The sequence below is a fragment of the Sinocyclocheilus rhinocerous genome, unplaced genomic scaffold, assembly GCF_001515625.1.
Source record: "Sinocyclocheilus rhinocerous isolate Xijiao unplaced genomic scaffold, SAMN03320098_v1.1 scaffold168, whole genome shotgun sequence".
NCBI lineage: Eukaryota > Metazoa > Chordata > Actinopteri > Cypriniformes > Cyprinidae > Sinocyclocheilus > Sinocyclocheilus rhinocerous.
The window spans coordinates 624,981-644,335 of record NW_015635532.1 but is presented as its reverse complement, the minus strand read 5'-3'; the positions used below and the strand labels follow the sequence as shown (position 1 = coordinate 644,335).

General features: G+C 33.9%; 1 protein-coding gene across 2 annotated transcripts in view; it reads left to right on the top strand.

Annotated features, from left to right (window-relative positions):
* Positions 1-14,552, top strand: part of LOC107747095 (F-box/WD repeat-containing protein 11-like) — a 27,835-nt gene extending 13,283 nt beyond the window's left edge. Inside the window, exons 5-14 of one of the 2 annotated variants that reach the window (XM_016561521.1) lie at positions 428-614; positions 4,523-4,613; positions 4,715-4,852; positions 4,932-5,050; positions 7,769-8,018; positions 8,106-8,224; positions 9,568-9,678; positions 9,811-9,889; positions 12,415-12,579; positions 13,662-14,552. In XM_016561521.1, coding sequence (XP_016417007.1) covers positions 428-614; positions 4,523-4,613; positions 4,715-4,852; positions 4,932-5,050; positions 7,769-8,018; positions 8,106-8,224; positions 9,568-9,678; positions 9,811-9,889; positions 12,415-12,576 — 1,256 coding nt within the window. In that variant the 3' untranslated portion in view covers positions 12,577-12,579; positions 13,662-14,552. The remainder of the gene's footprint in view (positions 1-427; positions 615-4,522; positions 4,614-4,714; positions 4,853-4,931; positions 5,051-7,768; positions 8,019-8,105; positions 8,225-9,567; positions 9,679-9,810; positions 9,890-12,414; positions 12,580-13,661) is intronic. The other variant, XM_016561522.1, reaches the window with a different exon arrangement.
* Positions 14,553-19,355: the final 4,803 nt, after the last annotated feature.

The window sequence follows — 19,355 nt, the reverse complement described above, 5'->3', positions numbered from 1 at the left end:
TTATTTCACATTTTGTTTGTTTATATATAGACAATTTAACTGCTTAGGACAAACAAGGGACAACTGTGAAATATCTTATTTAGGGCAGAACTACATAAAAACAAAATGCAATTTTAATCATTCCACCTTTTTATTAAAACACAATAAATAATTTATTTTAATAAAATATATATATATATATTTTACATTAATAAAAGTAATAAATAATACATTTGTGCATATTCTGAAAGGTGCATGTAAACTTGTGACTGCTACTGTATCATGTCATGAAATATAAAATCTTGCTCCATTTTTTTTCTAAGTGCCTCAAATAATCGGTTTTGAGGAAGTTCTTGCTATTTTTGTTTGCAAGATGCATCAGGTGCTCTGTGAATGTCAGTGATTGCACAAAACTACACTAAATCTCACTGAATCTCTCTGTTTGTAGCTCAGGGTCTGGATCACATAGCGGAGAACATCCTCTCGTTTCTCGATGCTCATTCTCTGTGCTCTGCTGAGCTGGTCTGTCGAGAATGGCAGCGGGTAATTTCAGACGGGATGCTCTGGAAGAAGCTCATCGAGAGGATGGTGCGCACAGACCCGCTGTGGAAAGGCCTGTCAGAGCGTCATCAGTGGTAAAAACACACACACACACACAGACGCTCATTTGCTTTGTTACACTGATCAAACATGTGTAAAGCTGTGCAGTCTTTTTTAAAGGGGTCATATGATGCTGCTAAAAAGAACATTATGTTGTGTATTTGGTGTAATGCAATTAATGCGGTTGGTTTAAGGTTAAAAAAACACATTATTTTCCACATACTGTACATTATTGTTTCTCCTCTATGCCCCTGCCTTTCTGAAACACGTCGATTTTTACAAAGCTCATTGGTCTGAAAAGCGAGGTGTGCTCTGACAACAATACTACAGCGAGAATATAAGTTACGCCTTCTTTCTTTGCGTGAACGTTTGGGCGGCGTTATGCAAATCTTCTCACATCGTGACGTAGACATGTGGGGTGTGTTAGAACGAGCCGTTTTAGGTAGGCGTGGTTGACCATTAACTTTTATAAAGAATATCTCTTTGGATTTGAGACTTTAGTCTTTGCAACTTTACAGATCTTCTTTATGCACCAAGAGCTTGTAACACTCCAAAGAGAAAGGAAAAATTGAAATCGCATCATATGACCCCTTTAAACTCTTGATTGTTGTTGTACAAGACAAGTACAAAATTATTAGTCATGTACTCCACAAGAACATTATATTAAACAGAGATATACATTTCAAATTTACATGCGTGTATATATCAAAATACACAGAAAATGCATACAATATGTCTTTATAGTTTTTTTTAATCAATTTGTATTTCGGTTTTATTTAAACTATTTTTTTTTCTATTTTTTTGTGTCTACATAGTTTTGTTTTTTTTTATTTAGTTTTTTTATTAAGCTTTAATTCAGTTTAAGCTAACCAAAAATGAGAAATGTTGACTTGGAAACAAGCTGAAATAAAATATGATTTTTAAAAAAATATTTTATTGTATTTCAAATCATGTTTATTACATTTCAGTTGATGAAATGTTTTTATGGTTTTCATTTTAGTGAACAATAATAATACTGCTTGGTAACCATTGTATAGGTAGGATAATAATAAAATAAAATAAAAATTCAATTATTGTAATTGAATGCACAGCCACCTTTGCACCTCAGGTGTGCATCAATAATTCAACCATTTGTTGGCAGTTATTCCTTATATATGACGTGTAATCTGTCATCTATCAGTCAGAACAGTGTTTCTTATTTTGCCTTTTAGAACTAATTTTTGTTGAATGCAAATTTGATCACATGCCTGAAATAATAGGACCATGTGCTTTGGTGTGAACCATAATTAGTGCTGACAAACCAAGAAATGCATGTGATGATTGTGATTAATCACAAGCCCTGTCAATCCTGTGGAATTATTGACATAAATTGACAGTATTTTAAGTGTGTGTTTGTGTGTAAAATATGTGTTGTGAATATCAATTAATCATGTTTGTAATGAAGGTGGTGGCTGTGCGTTCTTTTTCAGTAGTTGAATTATTAATTAATTAATTTATCTATTTATTATCTACCTATACCATGGTTACCACACAGCATTATTATCATTAACTAAAACAAAAACCTAAAAAAAATTTAAAAAAATTAATTACTGCAAATGCAATAAAATTTATTTGAAATAAACTAAAATTTAAATTTATTTCTGCTTATTTTATTTCCACTAGTTGCCAAGGCATTTAGTTTAAGATTGAAGTACTAAATGAACTAACACTAAAACTTTAAAAAAACTATATATATTAGTGCTGTCAAAATTAACTTAACACATGCGATTAATTTTTTCAGTTTAACGCGTTAAAAATATTTATTAATTATTAGTATTAATTAACGCCCCACTCACAGCTGCTGCTTCTGTCTCTTTTTTTTTTGACAAGAACTGCTTTTATTTAGACGTAGAACATCTTTACAGATGCGCACTTCAACTACGCCTCAGTGCCAGGCGATAGTCAAAACGAGTGAGGAAAAGGTACAGGTGACGAGGATCTTCAGTAGAACAACAGTGAACCGCAGTCAGATGAGATGTTGTCAGGCCATATGTCAGTAAAAACTAATTTTCCTTTCCTGTCAGCCGTTATACTGTACTCGTAGTGCTCTTCAATTGCATACACAAATGCAGTGGTGCACGCTGTATATACCTTCATATTAAAGAGCAAATGAAACTACGAGCATGCAAAGTCGTAGTTATGTCATCAGAAGTGTGTCATGAAGTTACCAAAAAGGCGATTAAAGCTGCCTTAAAACTGTGCATGCATGTAAGTATTTGTTATATGAGTTACATTTAAAGTGCCCCTTTTATGCTGTTTGAAAGGTTCATAATTTGGTTCTGGGAGTCCCCAACAACAGGTTTACATGCATGCAAGTTCAAAAAACACTTTCATTTTCTTATAATAGGAATTTTGTGTGGGGCTACTCTGCTCTGATTGGTCCGATGACCCAGTCTGCTGTGATTGGTCTACTGCGTACAACGCGTGTTGGAAACGGAATGCCCATCAACATTACAGGATTACGGCTTATCAATAATTGGAGAGCGCACACTATGTATAGACACAGAAGATGGCATTGATTTTACCTTACCAATTCGAGCCCGAGTCCGATGAAGAAACGTCAGCTTGGTAGTAAAAACCCAAACAATAATGCTATATGCATTAGCCGAACACAGACATGGAGTACTAATAAATCCCTGCAGTTTGAAAACCAACGTATTGCTCCATCCTTTATCATGAATCAAAGTAATAAGAACGACAGTCATTAATCAACACATTTATAGACAATAGCAGGCCCACAGGTGATTAGCTGAATTATAACGCGAGATAGCCAGAGACTTACAGCTGCAGTGAATGTACACAATAGCGGTTCAGAGTCGACTCTTTCTTTTGAGAAACAATAACTTTATTTATGATGCACTTTCAGCTTTACAACTTTGCAGACTGTTTACATTCACATACAGCTACATTACACACCACATGAAATGTAATTTTCAAAAATCCATAATAGGGGCACTTTTGATTGACTCTGAAATGGTTTTCAAAACTGGAGCAGCCCAGCACTGTCTCCCTCATCTAACACACCCGATTCAACTTAGATTTCCTACTTGCTGAAGGGCACAGGTAGCTAAATATGACATTTATTATAATGGGTTTATGTGAACATTGTTTTAAAGGCACAATATGTAAGATTTTTTTATTAAAATATCCAAAAACCACTAGAACAGTACTCTACAAACATACACCTTTGTTTATGTTTGTCTGTTGCTTGGCAACCACTTTGTTGCAACCACAACTGTTTCTGAGGAACTACATTGTTTGGTGGAAGAATGCTGTTTTTATTAATATCATTACACTTTATTTGCTCTGTTTTATTTTGTGAAACCTACCTACGTATATGGAATAACCGTTTTATAAAAGCAATAAGCCCCGTGAAGCCGTGGTTTACAGTGAATTTATAACAGCTAAGGGGGTTTTAGTTCTGCTTCGCGTCGTGCCTAACAACACCCCTTAGCTGTTATAAATTCACTGTAATTTATACCGGCTTCTTGGGGCTTATTGCTTTAACATATATTAGGGCTGGGAAAAAAAATATCGAGATATCGATTTTAATCGATTCTCATTTTTACGGAGCGATATCGATTCTTAAATCCCAAGAATCGATTATTCTAGCCTGTTTTCAGTTAATGGACAGAACATTGAAGGGCACTTCCCATCCAATATATCACAATAAGCATTGTGTGTTGGTACTTTTAATATGAAACAAAGTCTCAGATTAGCCCTAATATATATATATATATATATATATATATATATATATAAAACTGCAAAACTGTTAAACAGTAACTAAAATAAAATCATGCCATGCAAACGCTCTTGATGAATCGTAAAATGTTCATAATCATTTGGGTTGTTTATCCGTTGCTCGATTCTAATTGGTGTTTTTCTTGTTTTTCATCCCCAGGGAGAAATATTTATTTAAGAACCGAACAAACGAGGTTCCGCCCAATTCATACTACCATTCACTCTATCCCACAATTATACAGGACATCGAGGTGAGCGTCCATCCATTCATAAATCTGTCCATCCAATTACAGCCTCATCCATCCATCTACCCATTCATTCAGTCTCCTGTTTCCTTGTTCTGTTCGTTTAGACTATTGAAGCGAACTGGCGTTGTGGACGTCACAATCTTCAGCGGATTCAGTGCCGGTCGGAGAACAGTAAAGGTGTTTACTGCCTTCAGTATGACGACGACAAGATCATCAGCGGCCTGCGAGACAACTCCATCAAAGTACCTATCTGTCTGTCATTCTGTCTGTCTGTCGTTCTGTGTGTTGTGGTGATTGTCACACTCTCTCTGTGTCTTTCAGATCTGGGACAAACAGTCTCTGGAGTGTCTGAAGGTCCTGACGGGTCACACTGGTTCGGTTCTGTGTCTGCAGTACGATGACAGAGTCATAGTGACGGGCTCCTCTGATTCTACTGTCAGGTACGTACAAATATTACAGCGGCATAATTGCTGACAGATTTTACGCTACTGTTCGAACGTTTGGGGTCAGTTAGGTTTTTAATTAATACTTTTATTCATCAAGGATGCATTAAATTGATCAAAATTGACAGTAAATACATTTGTGACAGTAAATACATTTATATTTACATTTAATCATTTAGCAGACGCTTTTATCCAAAGCGACTTACAAATAAGGACAATAGAAGCAATCAAACTAACAAAAGAGCAACAATATATAAGTGCTGTGACAAGTCTGTTAGTCTAACGCTGTACACGTAGAAAGGTTTTTTTTAATAATAATTTTAAAAAAGACATTTATATTGTTACAAAAGATTTCCGATTTGAATACATGCTGTTCTTTTGAACTTTCAATGCATCAAAGAATCCTGAAAAAATAATATGTAGCATGGCATTTTTACAAAAATATTAACATTGATAATAATCAGAAATGTTTCTTGAGCAGCAAATTAGACTATTAGAATGATTTCTAAAGGTTATTATAGTTAAACTAATACCATAAAAAAAAAAGTTAACTAAAATAAAATATATAAAAAACATTTCCTATTTTTATTTTGTTTGTGATGTACTAAAATAACTATAACTAAAACAAAAACTGAAATAAAAATTTATACATTGATATACTATTATAATTTTTGTTTAATTCATTGTTTTTTATATGTCTATAGAGTTTTTATTAAGTTTTAGTTATTTGCTACTTCAAAAATGTACTTTTAAAGTATTTTAGCACTTCTAAAACTGTAAACAATAAAAGCATTTTTATTTCAAGTAAGGAAATAAATGTTAACTGAAATCAAATAAAATATATATATTAAAAACTTAAACATGTATCATTTTTATTTCATTTAACTTGATGTTCTAAAATAACTAAGGCTAAGAAATGTAATAATAATTTATTATAAACTAGACAGTAAACAGAGCATAGATAATTTCTTTAATCAGTACACATTTTTCTCATTTTCACATTCATCTCTATAAAATTATTTCTAAAAATTGTTATCCAGTAACCCTGAACAGCTATAAAAGTCCTTTGTCTAAAAGTATGGGAATCCTTAAGCAGGAAATTAAAAATATGATGTGCTGTAAATCTATATTAGGTAATTAGTTTTAAATGTTTCACACACATACTGCCTCCAGCTGAAGAATCTCCATGGAAACAATGACATAATTTCCCTAGAAGCATTTAAAGCTCTGTCACCTTTTCCAGCGTGAGTATGTGTGTGTTTCTCTCACCTGTGAGAGTTTGAAGGAATGAGCTGTACAGCTGCATAAATCAGGTTAACGTCACTCCGAGTGGAAGCGCAAACGGCCAGACGTTTAACACCTGAAGAGGGAAGTGGCTTTGTAATGTGATCGTGTTTAAAGAGCATTAACACATCAGTTCAGCTCGAGCAGGATGTTTGAGCTGCTGGTGAAGTCGTTCACATGTAATTTACGGTCCATCTGTGTTTTGCACCTGCTGCGCTTATTAATTTATGCCACTAGAGTTTTGCCTCTAACTTTGTTTGTTTTAACAACAGCTATGCCAGAAGAGTGTAGCAGTTATTACAGGAGATATTTAGTACTTGAATTGTTGTGGGAAGTGTGGGAATCTATTATTTTGTTTTAAGGAAAATTCTGTGCCACCAAAAAGTCAAAAGGATGCATTAAATTGATCAAAAGTGACAAAACACATTTATGATGTTACAAAAGATTTCTATATCAAAAAAAAAAAAAGCTCTTTTCTATTCTTTTTTTTTTTTAATCAAAGATTTAATCCGTTTTTACAAAGATATGAAGCAGCACAACTTTTCTCATCATTGATAATAATCGGAAATGTTTCTTGAGCAGCAAATCAGCATATTTATGATTTCCAAAGGATCATGTGACAGTAAAGACTGGAGTAATGATGCTGAAAATTCAGTTTTGCATCACAGAAATAAATTACATTTTACAATATATTCCGATAGAAAACAGTTATTTGTAATTGTAGTAATATTTCACAATATTACTGTTTTTACTGTAGTTTTGATCAAATAAATGGTGAGCAGAAGAGACTTTTTTCAAAAACATGAAAAGAATAAAATTCTTACTGATTCCAAACTTTTGTAGAGCAGTGTCGGTGAGAATTTTTCCAAATTTAGTGTTGAATATTTTATTATAAACAGGAAGTTCTTTAATCAGTACACATTTTGTTGCTATGCTCAGGTCTAAAATACTCCTTTAGCTGGGAATAGCTTTTTCTTAGCGATACTGTATAAATGAATATCTCATGATAAAATGGGTAAAAAGGGAGCTTATTTTAGTGTCTTTGAGATACTATTATAATTTTATTAATATTTTTAGTTAGTTTTTAGATTTTAGATTTTCTTTTTTCCTTTTAATTTTATTTAACTTTTTTGTAATCTTGTGTTTTTGTCAAGTTTTAATTATTATTATTTTTTTAATATGTGTATTTTTTATACATTTTTATTTCAGTTTTACTTTATTTTAGTACATCAAGTTAAACTAGATTTTTTTATTAATCTTATTTAATTTCTTTTAACATTTATTTTATTTCAAGTAACAAATTTTTTTTTTTAATGGTTTTAGTATTAGTTTTAGTTAACCATAATAACCTCCCTTATAGTAGTTGCGCACAAGCTCATGTTCCCTTCATAATGTATACTAATCTGCAATAATTTTCTCTGTCTCTCTCAGGGTGTGGGACGGTGTTTCTGGTGAGGTTCTCAACACTCTGATCCATCACAACGAGGCTGTTCTGCACCTGCGCTTCTGTAACGGTCTCATGGTGACCTGTTCGAAAGATCGCTCCATCGCCGTGTGGGACATGGCGTCTGCAACCGACATCAGCCTGCGCCGTGTGCTAGTGGGTCACCGCGCCGCCGTTAACGTGGTGGACTTTGACGACAAATACATTGTGTCTGCGTCTGGAGACAGAACCATAAAAGTGAGCGGGTGGGAGTGGTCAGTGGGTGGGCGGGGCTTTAGTAATGGGTGATTGGTAGCTGTAGTGTGATGTTGTGTATGTTTGCAGGTGTGGAGCACCAGCACGTGTGAGTTTGTACGGACGCTTAACGGTCACAAGCGCGGCATCGCCTGCCTTCAGTACAGAGACAGACTTGTGGTCAGCGGATCCTCAGACAACACCATCAGGTTTTTTACATTTAATTATTATTTTTATTTATTTAATTATTATTTTTAGTTTATATATTCATTTTATTTTCATTTTACAGTAATAATTTCTTTATAAATGCACATTTATACAATACACAAAAATGTGAATGTGAAAATGAGAACAATATGTATTGAATTAAGAAATTTCCTTATTTTACGGATTATAATAATATATTTTACATTTAATTTGGTAAATTTCTCATTGGCGTACACTTCCGTTCAAATGTTTGGGGAATTTTTAGATTTTTTATTTTTTATTTTTTTACATTTTCTAAAGAGATCTCTACTGCTTACCAATGCTAAAACACAGTAAACAGTAATATTGTGAAATATTATTACAATTCAAAATAACTGTTTTCTGTGTGAACATATTGTAAAATGTAATTTATTTGTGATGCAAGCTGAATTTTCAGCATCATTACTCCAGTCTTCAGTGTCACATGATCTTTCAGAAATCATTCTAATATGCTGATTTGCTGCAATGTTGAGAAGAGCTTCAATTTTTTTTTTTTTTTTTTTTACGATTCTTTGATGAATAGAAAGTTCAAAAGAACAGCGTTTATTTGAAATAGAAAACTTTTGAAACATTGGAAAGGTGTTTACTGTCACTTATCAATTTAATGCATCTTTCCTGAATACAATTGTAATTCATTTCTTACTAGCTAAAAATCTTAGTGACCCAAAACTTTTGAACAGTACTGTAAGAATTGATGTGCAAGGAGATATATAACAAGTACCTTTTATAAGAACTGAAGAGGTCTATGCTCCAAAAATGACCAAAAAAGCATCATGAAAGTATTTATGACAGGCTATATGACTTGCATTATAAAACAAGTTTCGGAAGTCATACAAAAGCGTTGTGTTAGAAGTCATTGCTCACTGAAAATCTTCTCCTACCCCTGTTTTTCAGTAAATATTGCTTAAATTTAAGTGTTTTCCTCACACAAAACTATTGTAAGCATTCAGAAGGCTTCAAATATAGTGTACGAGTTGTATAGACTACTGTTAATTTTTTTTGTGATTCTTTTTTTTGTCCTTGACTCATCATTCTTCAGTCTTTATTTTTTGTTTTCTTTCCACCACAAAAAGAAAGTCATGCAAGTTTGGAATGACTAAATGATGACAGAATTAAAATTTCTAGGTGGACTAACCATTTAAATGCTCTATAAAAGCTCTCAAATTTTTTGTTTTCCACTGAAGAAAGAAAGTCATGCAGGTTTGGAATGAGTAAATGTTGACAATTCAAATTTTCTTGTTGAAGTAACCCTGTAAATGCTCTCTAAAAGCTCTCAAATCTTTAACATACGCTTGTGTGTGTTCAGACTGTGGGACATTGAGTGTGGTGCTTGTCTGCGTGTGCTGGAGGGACATGAGGAGCTTGTGCGCTGCATCAGATTCGACAACAAGAGGATCGTGAGCGGAGCATATGATGGGTGAATAAACACACACACACACACACACGCTCAGTCCCAGCACCATCTGTTTCTGACAGGCCGTTCATCTGTCAACCTGTTTAATAACGAGCAGCCATAACTCACCCTCACATTCTCTCTCTTCCTCTGCAGGAAAATTAAAGTTTGGGATTTACAGGCAGCTCTGGATCCTCGGGCCCCTGCCAGCACGTTATGTCTGCGTACACTTGTGGTGCGTGTGAATAAAATAATGCCATCATCATGTCTATGTTTTGTGAAAAAAATAAATATATATATTTTGGTTTGTTAGATTTTAATTATCTATTAATAGATACTATTATAGATAGATACACATATTATAAAACTGAACAGCCACAAGAGGTCACTGCAAGTTTATTTATCCTGCTAGTTACCTTAAACCGTTTTAAATAATCATTTAGTTAACTTGTATGGAAATTTGTCCATATAAGTGCTGTGCTACTTTAAAGACAGTTTGCCAAGCTGCAGGCTACTAGAAATGCTAGTATTAATAACCCAGGGACATATGGGAATGTAGTGATGACTCAAATTAAGTGAATTAGTTAATCAGTTATTGTTGAAATTGTTCATTGAAACAACTGCTTCACTAAAAGGATTGTATTCCTAGCTGTACTATTAAACAAACTTTGAAATAAACTGATTCACGAAAATAATCTGATTCCAAGCTATACTATTAAATAAACTTTGAAACAAATCGATTCACTAGAAGAACTGGATTCCCAAACCTATTCACTAAAAGAATCAGATTCCTAGCTATACTGTTAAACAAACTTTGAAACAAATCGTTTCACTAAAAGAATCAGATTCTCAAACTGATTCACTAAAAGAATCAGATTCCTAGCTATACTGTCAGGGGCCGTTCACATATCGCGTCTTTTGAACACTCAAGTTCATTATTTCAAATGTAGACGCGTGGCAGGCGCGCTCATAATGGAAGTGACGCGGTCGCGACACGCTCATTTTTTTCCAGGCGCGTCCGCATCGCATCGAGATAAACACATTTCAAGTTTTCAGAATGCCACAAGTGCACCGCGGGTCATGTGACAAGAACCAACCAATCAGCTTCATCCTTTCCTGTAACAACATTGAAAGCTCAGTCAAGATGAAGGAACAGCTGATCATAGCTGTACAGGGGTAGCCATTTGTTAATAAATTTAGTAGTAGAGCTACTGCAAGCGATTTTTAGTGCTGCAAATCCATTTATCCTTTGCTGAAACTTCCGCGTCTTCATGGAGAGCACAGGTCATGGTTGCTTAGCAATGGCAGACGCCTCCGGAGCGCAAGCGCCCGAACGCTTTGGATGCGTTTTTAGGCGCTACATGTGAACGGCCCCTTAAACAAACTTTAAAACAAATCGTTTCACTAAAAGAATCAGATTCCCAAACTGATTCACTAAAAGAATCAGATTCCCAAACTGATTCACTAAAAGAATCAGATTCCTAGCTGTACTGTTAAACAAACTTTGAAACAAATCGATTCACTAAAAGAATCTGATTCCCATACTGATTCACTAAAAGAATTTGATTCCTAGCTATAGACCAATTTCAGTGTTTGCAAACAGTGATGATGTTTTTTTGTGGGCGGAGCCTATCTGGTGGCAAAAAATGACAGTTTTAAAGTCGCGGTCTATGGAAGTCATGAAATAAAAGAATAAAAAAATATATTTCAAATTTCTGACTTTTTTTCTCGCAATTCCCTCCACTTGTTACCAGTGTTTCTGCGTGCGCAGCTGCATGTGACGTCTACTCCAAATTGGTCTATACTGTTAAACAAACTTTGAAACAAATCGATTCACTAAAAGAATCCGATTCCCAAACTGATTCACTAAAAGAATCAGATTTCTAGCTGTACTGTTAAACAAACTTGGATTCCTAGCTATACTATTAAACAAACTATGAAACAAACGGATTCAATAAAAGAATCGGATTCCTCGCTATAGTAATCTGATTCTTTTAGTCAATCAGTTTGTTTAAAAATATATATATATATATTTCAAAAAGAATCCATGGATTTTACCCGTTTCCCTCCACTTGTTACCAGTGTTTTTGCGTGCGCAGCTGCATGTGACGTCTACTCCAAATTGGTCTATACTGTTAAACAAACTTTGAAACAAATCGATTCACTAAAAGAATCCGATTCCCAAACTGATTCACTAAAAGAATCAGATTTCTAGCTATACTGTTAAACAAACTTGGATTCCTAGCTATACTATTAAACAAACTTTGAAACCGACTGATTCACTGAAAGATTAGAATTTCTAGCTATACTATTAAACAAACTATGAAACAAACGGTTTCAATAAAAGATTCGGATTCCTCGCTATAGTAATCTGATTCTTTTAGTCAATCAGTTTGTTTAAAAATATATATATATATTTCAAAAAGAATCTCCCTGTGCTTTAAGTACTGGTATTTCTAGTAGCCTGCAGTTTGACAGACTAGCTGCAAAGTGGTTTCCCCAGCACAAGGAGACTGCTGATTTGAGAATTATATAATTTTTTGTATACATTTCAACACAGGTTAACTGAATGATTATTTCAACAGCTGAGCAATTAATACGCTGCAGAAACATGTAGTTACGTCAGTAGCGTTGCTGCGTTTACTCCTCAACACCATACTCGCCGTTTCTGACAGACCTTTGCAGTGTGTTTGCGTGTGCGTTACTGTATGTTTTCATGTTCTTTTTGTTCATGTGTGTTGTCATGGTAACCTCTCGCAGGAGCATTCTGGGCGTGTGTTCCGACTGCAGTTTGATGAGTTCCAGATTATTAGCAGTTCCCATGACGACACGATCCTTATATGGGACTTCCTGAATGTCTCCACCAATGGCCAGCCGGAGAGGCGATCGCCCTCGCGGACATATACATACGTCTCCAGATAGCAGGTACACACACAGCAAAGAGTTTTCAATCATTCACCAGATTTGTACTTCATTACGCATCATGGTTTTTGGTTTAGTTTAGCTTTAACTATGTTTGGTGGTTTAGATGTTTGTCATAAAGTCTTTGATTCTGATTAATACAATAGTGTTTAATTCTGTTTTCATTGATACAATAGTGTTTTTATTTTGTATTTATTTTGTAATATATTATTTTATATTTATATTATTTATGTTAAAACCATAAAATATTAAATAAGTGAATGTTTTTCACTGGGAGTTGTATTTATTAGTTTAATTTATTTGTTCATTAAATACTTTTCTCTAGTTGTTCAGTTTCATTTTCATTCATGTTGTAATGGTTATGTACAATTTATTTTTCATAGTTTTGAAAATGCATTTATTAAAATAGTTTTTGTCAAATTCTATTTAGTTTTCTAGTGTTTATTATAGTTATCTTTTTATTTTATATATTTATACTATTTATGTTAAAACCACAAAATATTAAATATGGGGATAATTTTTATTGGTAATTTATTTTTATTATTAATTTAATTTAATTTATTATTAATTATTTTTTTCTATTTACTTTATTCATATTATAGAGTTTATTATAGTTTATTGTCTTTATTTTATACATGTTATTTTGTATTATTTATGTCGAAACCCTAAAATATTAAATCAGAAAATATTTTTCATTGGTAGTTTATTTATTATTTTAATTTATTTGTTCATTAAATACTTCTCTCTCTCTATGTATGTATGTATGTATGTATGTGTGTGTGTGTGTGTGTGTGTGTATTATATATATATTTTTTTTTTTTCATATTGTGGTTATGTGCTGCAATTTATTTTTCGTTGTTTTGAAAATCTATTTATTTAAAGTGTTTTTGTTTAAAATTCTATTTAGTTTGCATTCATATTATAGTCATTATATTATTATTTTAAAACAATCAAATATTAAATATGAAAGTATTTTTCACTTGTTCATATTGTAGTGGTTATTATAGTTGCAATTTATTTTTCATTCTTTAAAGATTGATTGATTGATTGTCTCTCTCATTCATATGTCCGTCTCGTCCGTTCAGGTGCCTCTTCTATGTGCCAGTGTGTCCTGGGAGAGTTGAGAGTTGATTGGTTGTTGGCCATGTCCGTCATAGAATGGTGCCTAGGGATCCACCTCCTCTTCTCTGTCTGACTATAAACTTACAGAAAAACATACACAGATTCATGCTTTGCCAAACACACACACATACACACGCCACACTAAAGATTCAAACACTCACACCATTAGGTTTCAGCACTGTTCTGCTTTATCTAGTGGGGAAAAGACAAGCACAATCTCACACACACACACACACACACACACAGACGTATCTTCAAACCGTATCTGTTCTATCACTGCTGCTCAAATAACCTGAAAATCTGCACTACTAATAGCTCATATCCACAAGGGGATCACTGAAGCTGGGATTCTGGGAGTGACGTACGGATGAAGGACAGGTAAATGAGACTTTGCGAACTGCTGTGTGAGAGAAAGAGACCCAGACAGTAGCAGACTCTCTCGGAAATGAAAGAAAAGTGAGCGGTGAAGGTTCAGGACGTCTGCCACCTATCTCTCTTCAGGACCAGGGACACGTGTTTTTCAGGATGACGGCGTGAAGCAGAAGTCCGTCTGCATGCATGCGAGGATCAGTTGGGTGACTGTCTGCTCTGATGCCTCTTTCCCTTTCGTCTTTAGTTTTTATGATTTAGTTTTTCTATTTAATTAGCCTCTTCATCTCTCCTGTATGGTTCTGCTAGGCATTGTATGTCTTTGTCACTCAATGTCTGGTTTGATTTCTCTCTGCCTGCTTGCTCATCGAGGGCTGAATCTAGTTGTAAACAAAATTGTCTTGTCAGATTGTGTTGTATATTAAAAAGAGTTTTTTAAGAAAAAATATTGTGAATAAAGTACTTGACCATGGTTAATGTATCATTCTAAGCCTAAAACATACTTTTACACAAGTGCAAAAACTTCTTGTGGTTCAAATGCATGCATTTTCTTCTTTGCTCAGTTTTTCTCTTTCAGATCAACTGCTGTCATGGCGGAGTGAAGGTTTGAGTAAAATCTCCCTGAGCAGGTTAGTTAAAGTTAATTAAGCTGTTGACATGTTTATAGCAGCTACCTAAATAATAACACAATCTTTTTTAAAGTCGCAGACATGTGAAGGAAACTATCGGCTCCTTGAATACTGAAGTTTGCTTTCACAGTAATGCAACTTATGCAAGAATTTGGTTAAGTTTGTTTAACAGGTTGGCCAAGCTTTTCCAGAGTATTTGAGAAATGTTGCCTTGGCAACTAACTGAAATAAAAATAAGTTTATATATTTGATCATTGACAATCTTTGTGCTAAGGACCCCAAGGCATCTTTTTATACAAGTTTATTTATTTGATCATTGATAATCTTTCTGCTAAGGACCCCAAGGCATCTTTGTAGTTTCTCGTAAAAAGACTTCCTTTATCTTGTGAAAAATGAATATCACAAATATATCTAAAATATTATCTGGAGAATATTTAGCTTATATTAAATTTAGTTAATTTTAATTTATTTTAATCATTTTTACATTTATTTTAATCTATATTTTATTTTTGTATTAAATGTTAAATTTTACTCTTTATTTAATTTAATTTTAATACATTTTTTTATTTATTTTATACTTTATTTTAATCTTGTTTAATTTTAATCAGTTTTTTACATTTATTGTTTGAAAACCACTGTCTTAGAGTATGTTTCTGACTTCAGGCCTTTAATTTTAACAGTTAAGCTTCAGAAAATCCTGATTGATTAACAATAATAATCAATATGAACTTTGACCCCAGAAGTTGCCCTTAAATAATGACAACATGTAAGGCAGCATGTCTTGCTGTTCTCAGAGCGACCACTGGGTGTCACTGAGCGTCTACATTCTCTCCCTCTCGACTGACCCGAGTTCATCCAGTATGGAAAGCCGTTTTAGCATTTAATCTATAAGCCGTACTAGTATATGGCAGAAATTTACAATTTTTTTACTAGTAACAACATAATAGTTACTAGTCACTATTGAAATAAGTACTAGTATATATTGAATAAGTACTAGTACCTAATAAATAAGTACTAGTATTTAATCAATAAGTACTAGTACCTAATAAATAAGTACTAGCACCTAAAGAATAAGCACTAGTAGTTAATGAATAAGTACTAGTACTTAATGGAAAATATACTAGTATCTAAAAAATAAGTACTAGTAACGTTAAATTAGATACTAGTGCGGTTTATAGATTAAATGTTTAAACGGCTTGCCATACATCCATACTGAACAAGCCTGAACGCTCCTGATGAGCTGCTAGTTAAAGCTCTTGATAGTTCAATAATAAGCGGATGACAGAGCCCCCTGGGCTGGGGATTATTCCAGACTCGTGCCAAGAGAGAGAATTCTTCCAGAAATCCTGTCTTGTCTTGGTTTGTGTGATAAACACACTGGCAGAGGCAGTCCATTAAAGTGGAGCCAATAGTCTCATTTTCTTTTAGCAGATTATGATACTTGTTAGTAACTTGTAGGTTTGAATTTATTCAGCGGGGTTAGTTTTATGTGAGACCATCCTAAAATGTATACTTTGAGAATTATATATTATGAAGGTCTAAATAATATTATAAATGTCTAAAATGTTATCTGGAAAATCTTTAGTGTCTATAAATGTTTTTATTTTTTTTATTGATTTTACTCCGCACTATACTGTTAGATATTTATTTATTTAAATCTGTTTTCATTTATTTATTTTAATCTAATTTATTTTAATCTCTTTATTATTATTATTATTATTATTTTTGATTTTTGTTTAACACACTTTTTCTCTAAACTGGATGCCAGTTTGAAAACCAGTGACTTAGAGTGTTAATGTTCAGGAAATCCTAATTGATTATCAATAATAAAAAAAAAGTAAAAATCATGTGTAGATGAATCCATCTAAATAAGACCAGGGACATGTATTAAGAAAGTAAATAAAGTCAGTTCTGATACATTTTGACGTTGAACTGATCTACATTTGGGGAAAAAAAGGGAAAACAAAACTGAGACTGCATACTACCTCCCTTCAGATAAACGTAATTAGAAATGCCCTCCTTCATCTGAACAGTGATCTGATTGGCTGGCTTGAGTGCAACAACCTCTGCACAGTTTCCTGAAATATGATTGGCTGATCGAAGTGTTGTTTCAGTTGGATAAAACACGTTACGCTCGACCCCTGCCAAACACCTTCACCCCTGGGTGGACTTATGCTTGGAAATGTTAATATGTCCTCAATGGGTTTTCCTTGGCAAACTAAAGCATTTAAATGCATAAATGTCACTCGTCCAGAATAGATTGGAAAAGTTCACAACAAACCAGTGAGAAGAGTGCAAACTAGCACAGGCAGGTTCAGAAGAGGCCACAAGCCGTCTTTTCCCCAACATTCCCAAATAAACACAAACAATCCCAAACGCTGCACCTGTTAGCGGTTCCTGGCGCACCTCGAGACTCTTCCCCCATTTCAAACAATTCCTCTGGCTTTACAGCCAGCGGCCGACATGAGAATGTTTGTCTGGGAATCTTAAGGCGATTCAGCCCATTTCAGCCAAATACATCTTCAGAAAGGGCATTTGTCTTTGGAGAGTTTTATCGTCGTGGGGCTGTGCGTCTTCCCGGATTGGAAAGAGGGAATGTGTGTCAGAAGTAATTTGTTTGTGGTGTCGGCGAGAGAGAATGAGCACTTAATGCTCGTTGTTTTACATTGTGGGTCTGGCTTGCGGTGTGTCAGTGTCGTTGTGGTTTGCTGTGCTGAAAAGTGTGTGTGTGTGTGTGTGATGGAGCTGTGGTTATTCACCGCTCAGCAATATGACCTGGATTCAGTCTCTACACTGCGGTATTAGTGGCCTTCTAGTAGTGAGTATTTGGGGCTGGATGTTACCCATGTTACAGAAAAGTTCGATTTGAGTGTGTTTGAGTGTCATGAGCAAATGTCCAGTTCATATTTCACTCCAACATCAAAGGTAAAAAATAAAGTATATTTAGTGTTAAATCAAGTATAATAATAATAATAAAGGTTATTTATTATTTAATTTACTAAATTATTTACTTTTATATAATTATTTACTTTTGACTTTATTTTCACTATATTTTCAAAAATTATAAGAGCCATAATGTAAAAAAAAAACCTGTCTAATTGTCATTACTGTAATACATCATGCCTGTATACTTAAATAACTTTTATAAAAACGTCTTATTTTTATGTACATTATTATTATTAATTTTATTTTACATTATTTTCTTCATATATTTTTTTTTACAAATTCTTTATATTTTTAAAAGTAGGACCGTAATGCGGGGGAAAATATCTAATTGTCATTACTGTAATACATCATGTCTGAATTTATTATTGTTGTTTGCAACTGTCATTGTTTTCTTTATATTTTCAAAAAATCTTATTAATTGAAAAAAATATATATTACTATTAGATTTTTAGTGTTACTATTATTATTATTTAAAAAATCAGTATAAATAATAAAAAATAGCACATTGTTTTATTTATTTTATTTTTGTGTTTTGCTAATAAGTGATATCTAGAACCAATTAAAATAATTAGTCATTAGAATTATGAGGGTATAATGTGTTTAATTATCATCATGTCACAATGCAAAAATTGTAATGATCCTAAAAATAGCCTTAATTTTTGTTTATGCAGAATAATTCCTTACTGTCTGATTTTTGGGTGAAATGTGACCTTGAGTTTTTGCCAGTATTTGTGTGATTCACCCGTTTGTCTGGTTTTCGCCAGTAATTTACCGCATATAACAATATTGTATCCGTGTGTGAAGCTGGCACGTTATATGAGCGGGTCTGCGCGTCCATCTGGTTGAGGGTGTGTTGTGTGTCAGACGTGTTCGGTGTGTGTCATACTGAGGGTGTGTGTGTGAATATGTGTGAGCGTGACCTCTGCGTGTCTGGCTCTAACGGACCGTGTGTGTGTGTGTGTGAGATGGAGGGTGTGAGTGTTTCCTGTGGGTCGGTGGTTTTTTCCCCCCCATAATTCCAGCAGGTCTCAGGTCACCCCTGTGTTCTCACGCACATATTTTGCATTCTTTCCTCATCCAGCATTACCATACACCTTCCTCTGGGTTTGGCCGACAAATCTTTCCACCACTTTGCCTCCAGAACAGTCTGTTTTTCTCTCGGAATCCTTTGCTTTTCCCGCTGACTCAGCTGGGCAGAGACTGCCGGGATTACAGGTTGTTGGTGACAGTAATGTGTGTGTGTTCACTGCTCCAGTTATAAGCAACAGGTCCACATGCATTATATCTAGAAATATTAAGTGCATTCCTTTAAAGTTTATATTATTTATTTGATTTATTTGACATTATTTTCTTTATATTTTCAAAAAATACTATTAAGTGAAATTCAAACAAAAACTGTCATTACTGTAATGCAGTGAAATATTTATATACTGAACAAAATTATAAACGCAACACTTTTGTTTTTGCCCCCATTTTTCATGAGCTGAACTCAAAGATCTAAGACTTTTTCTATGTACACAAAAGGCCTATTTCTCTCAAATATTGTTCACAAATCTGTCTAAATCTGTGTTAGTGAGCACTTCTCCTTTGCCAAGATAATCCATCCACCTCACAGGTGAGGCATATCAAGATGCTGATTAGACAACATGATTATTGCACAGGTGTGCCTTAGACTGGCCACAATAAAAGGCCACTCTAAAATATGCAGTTTTA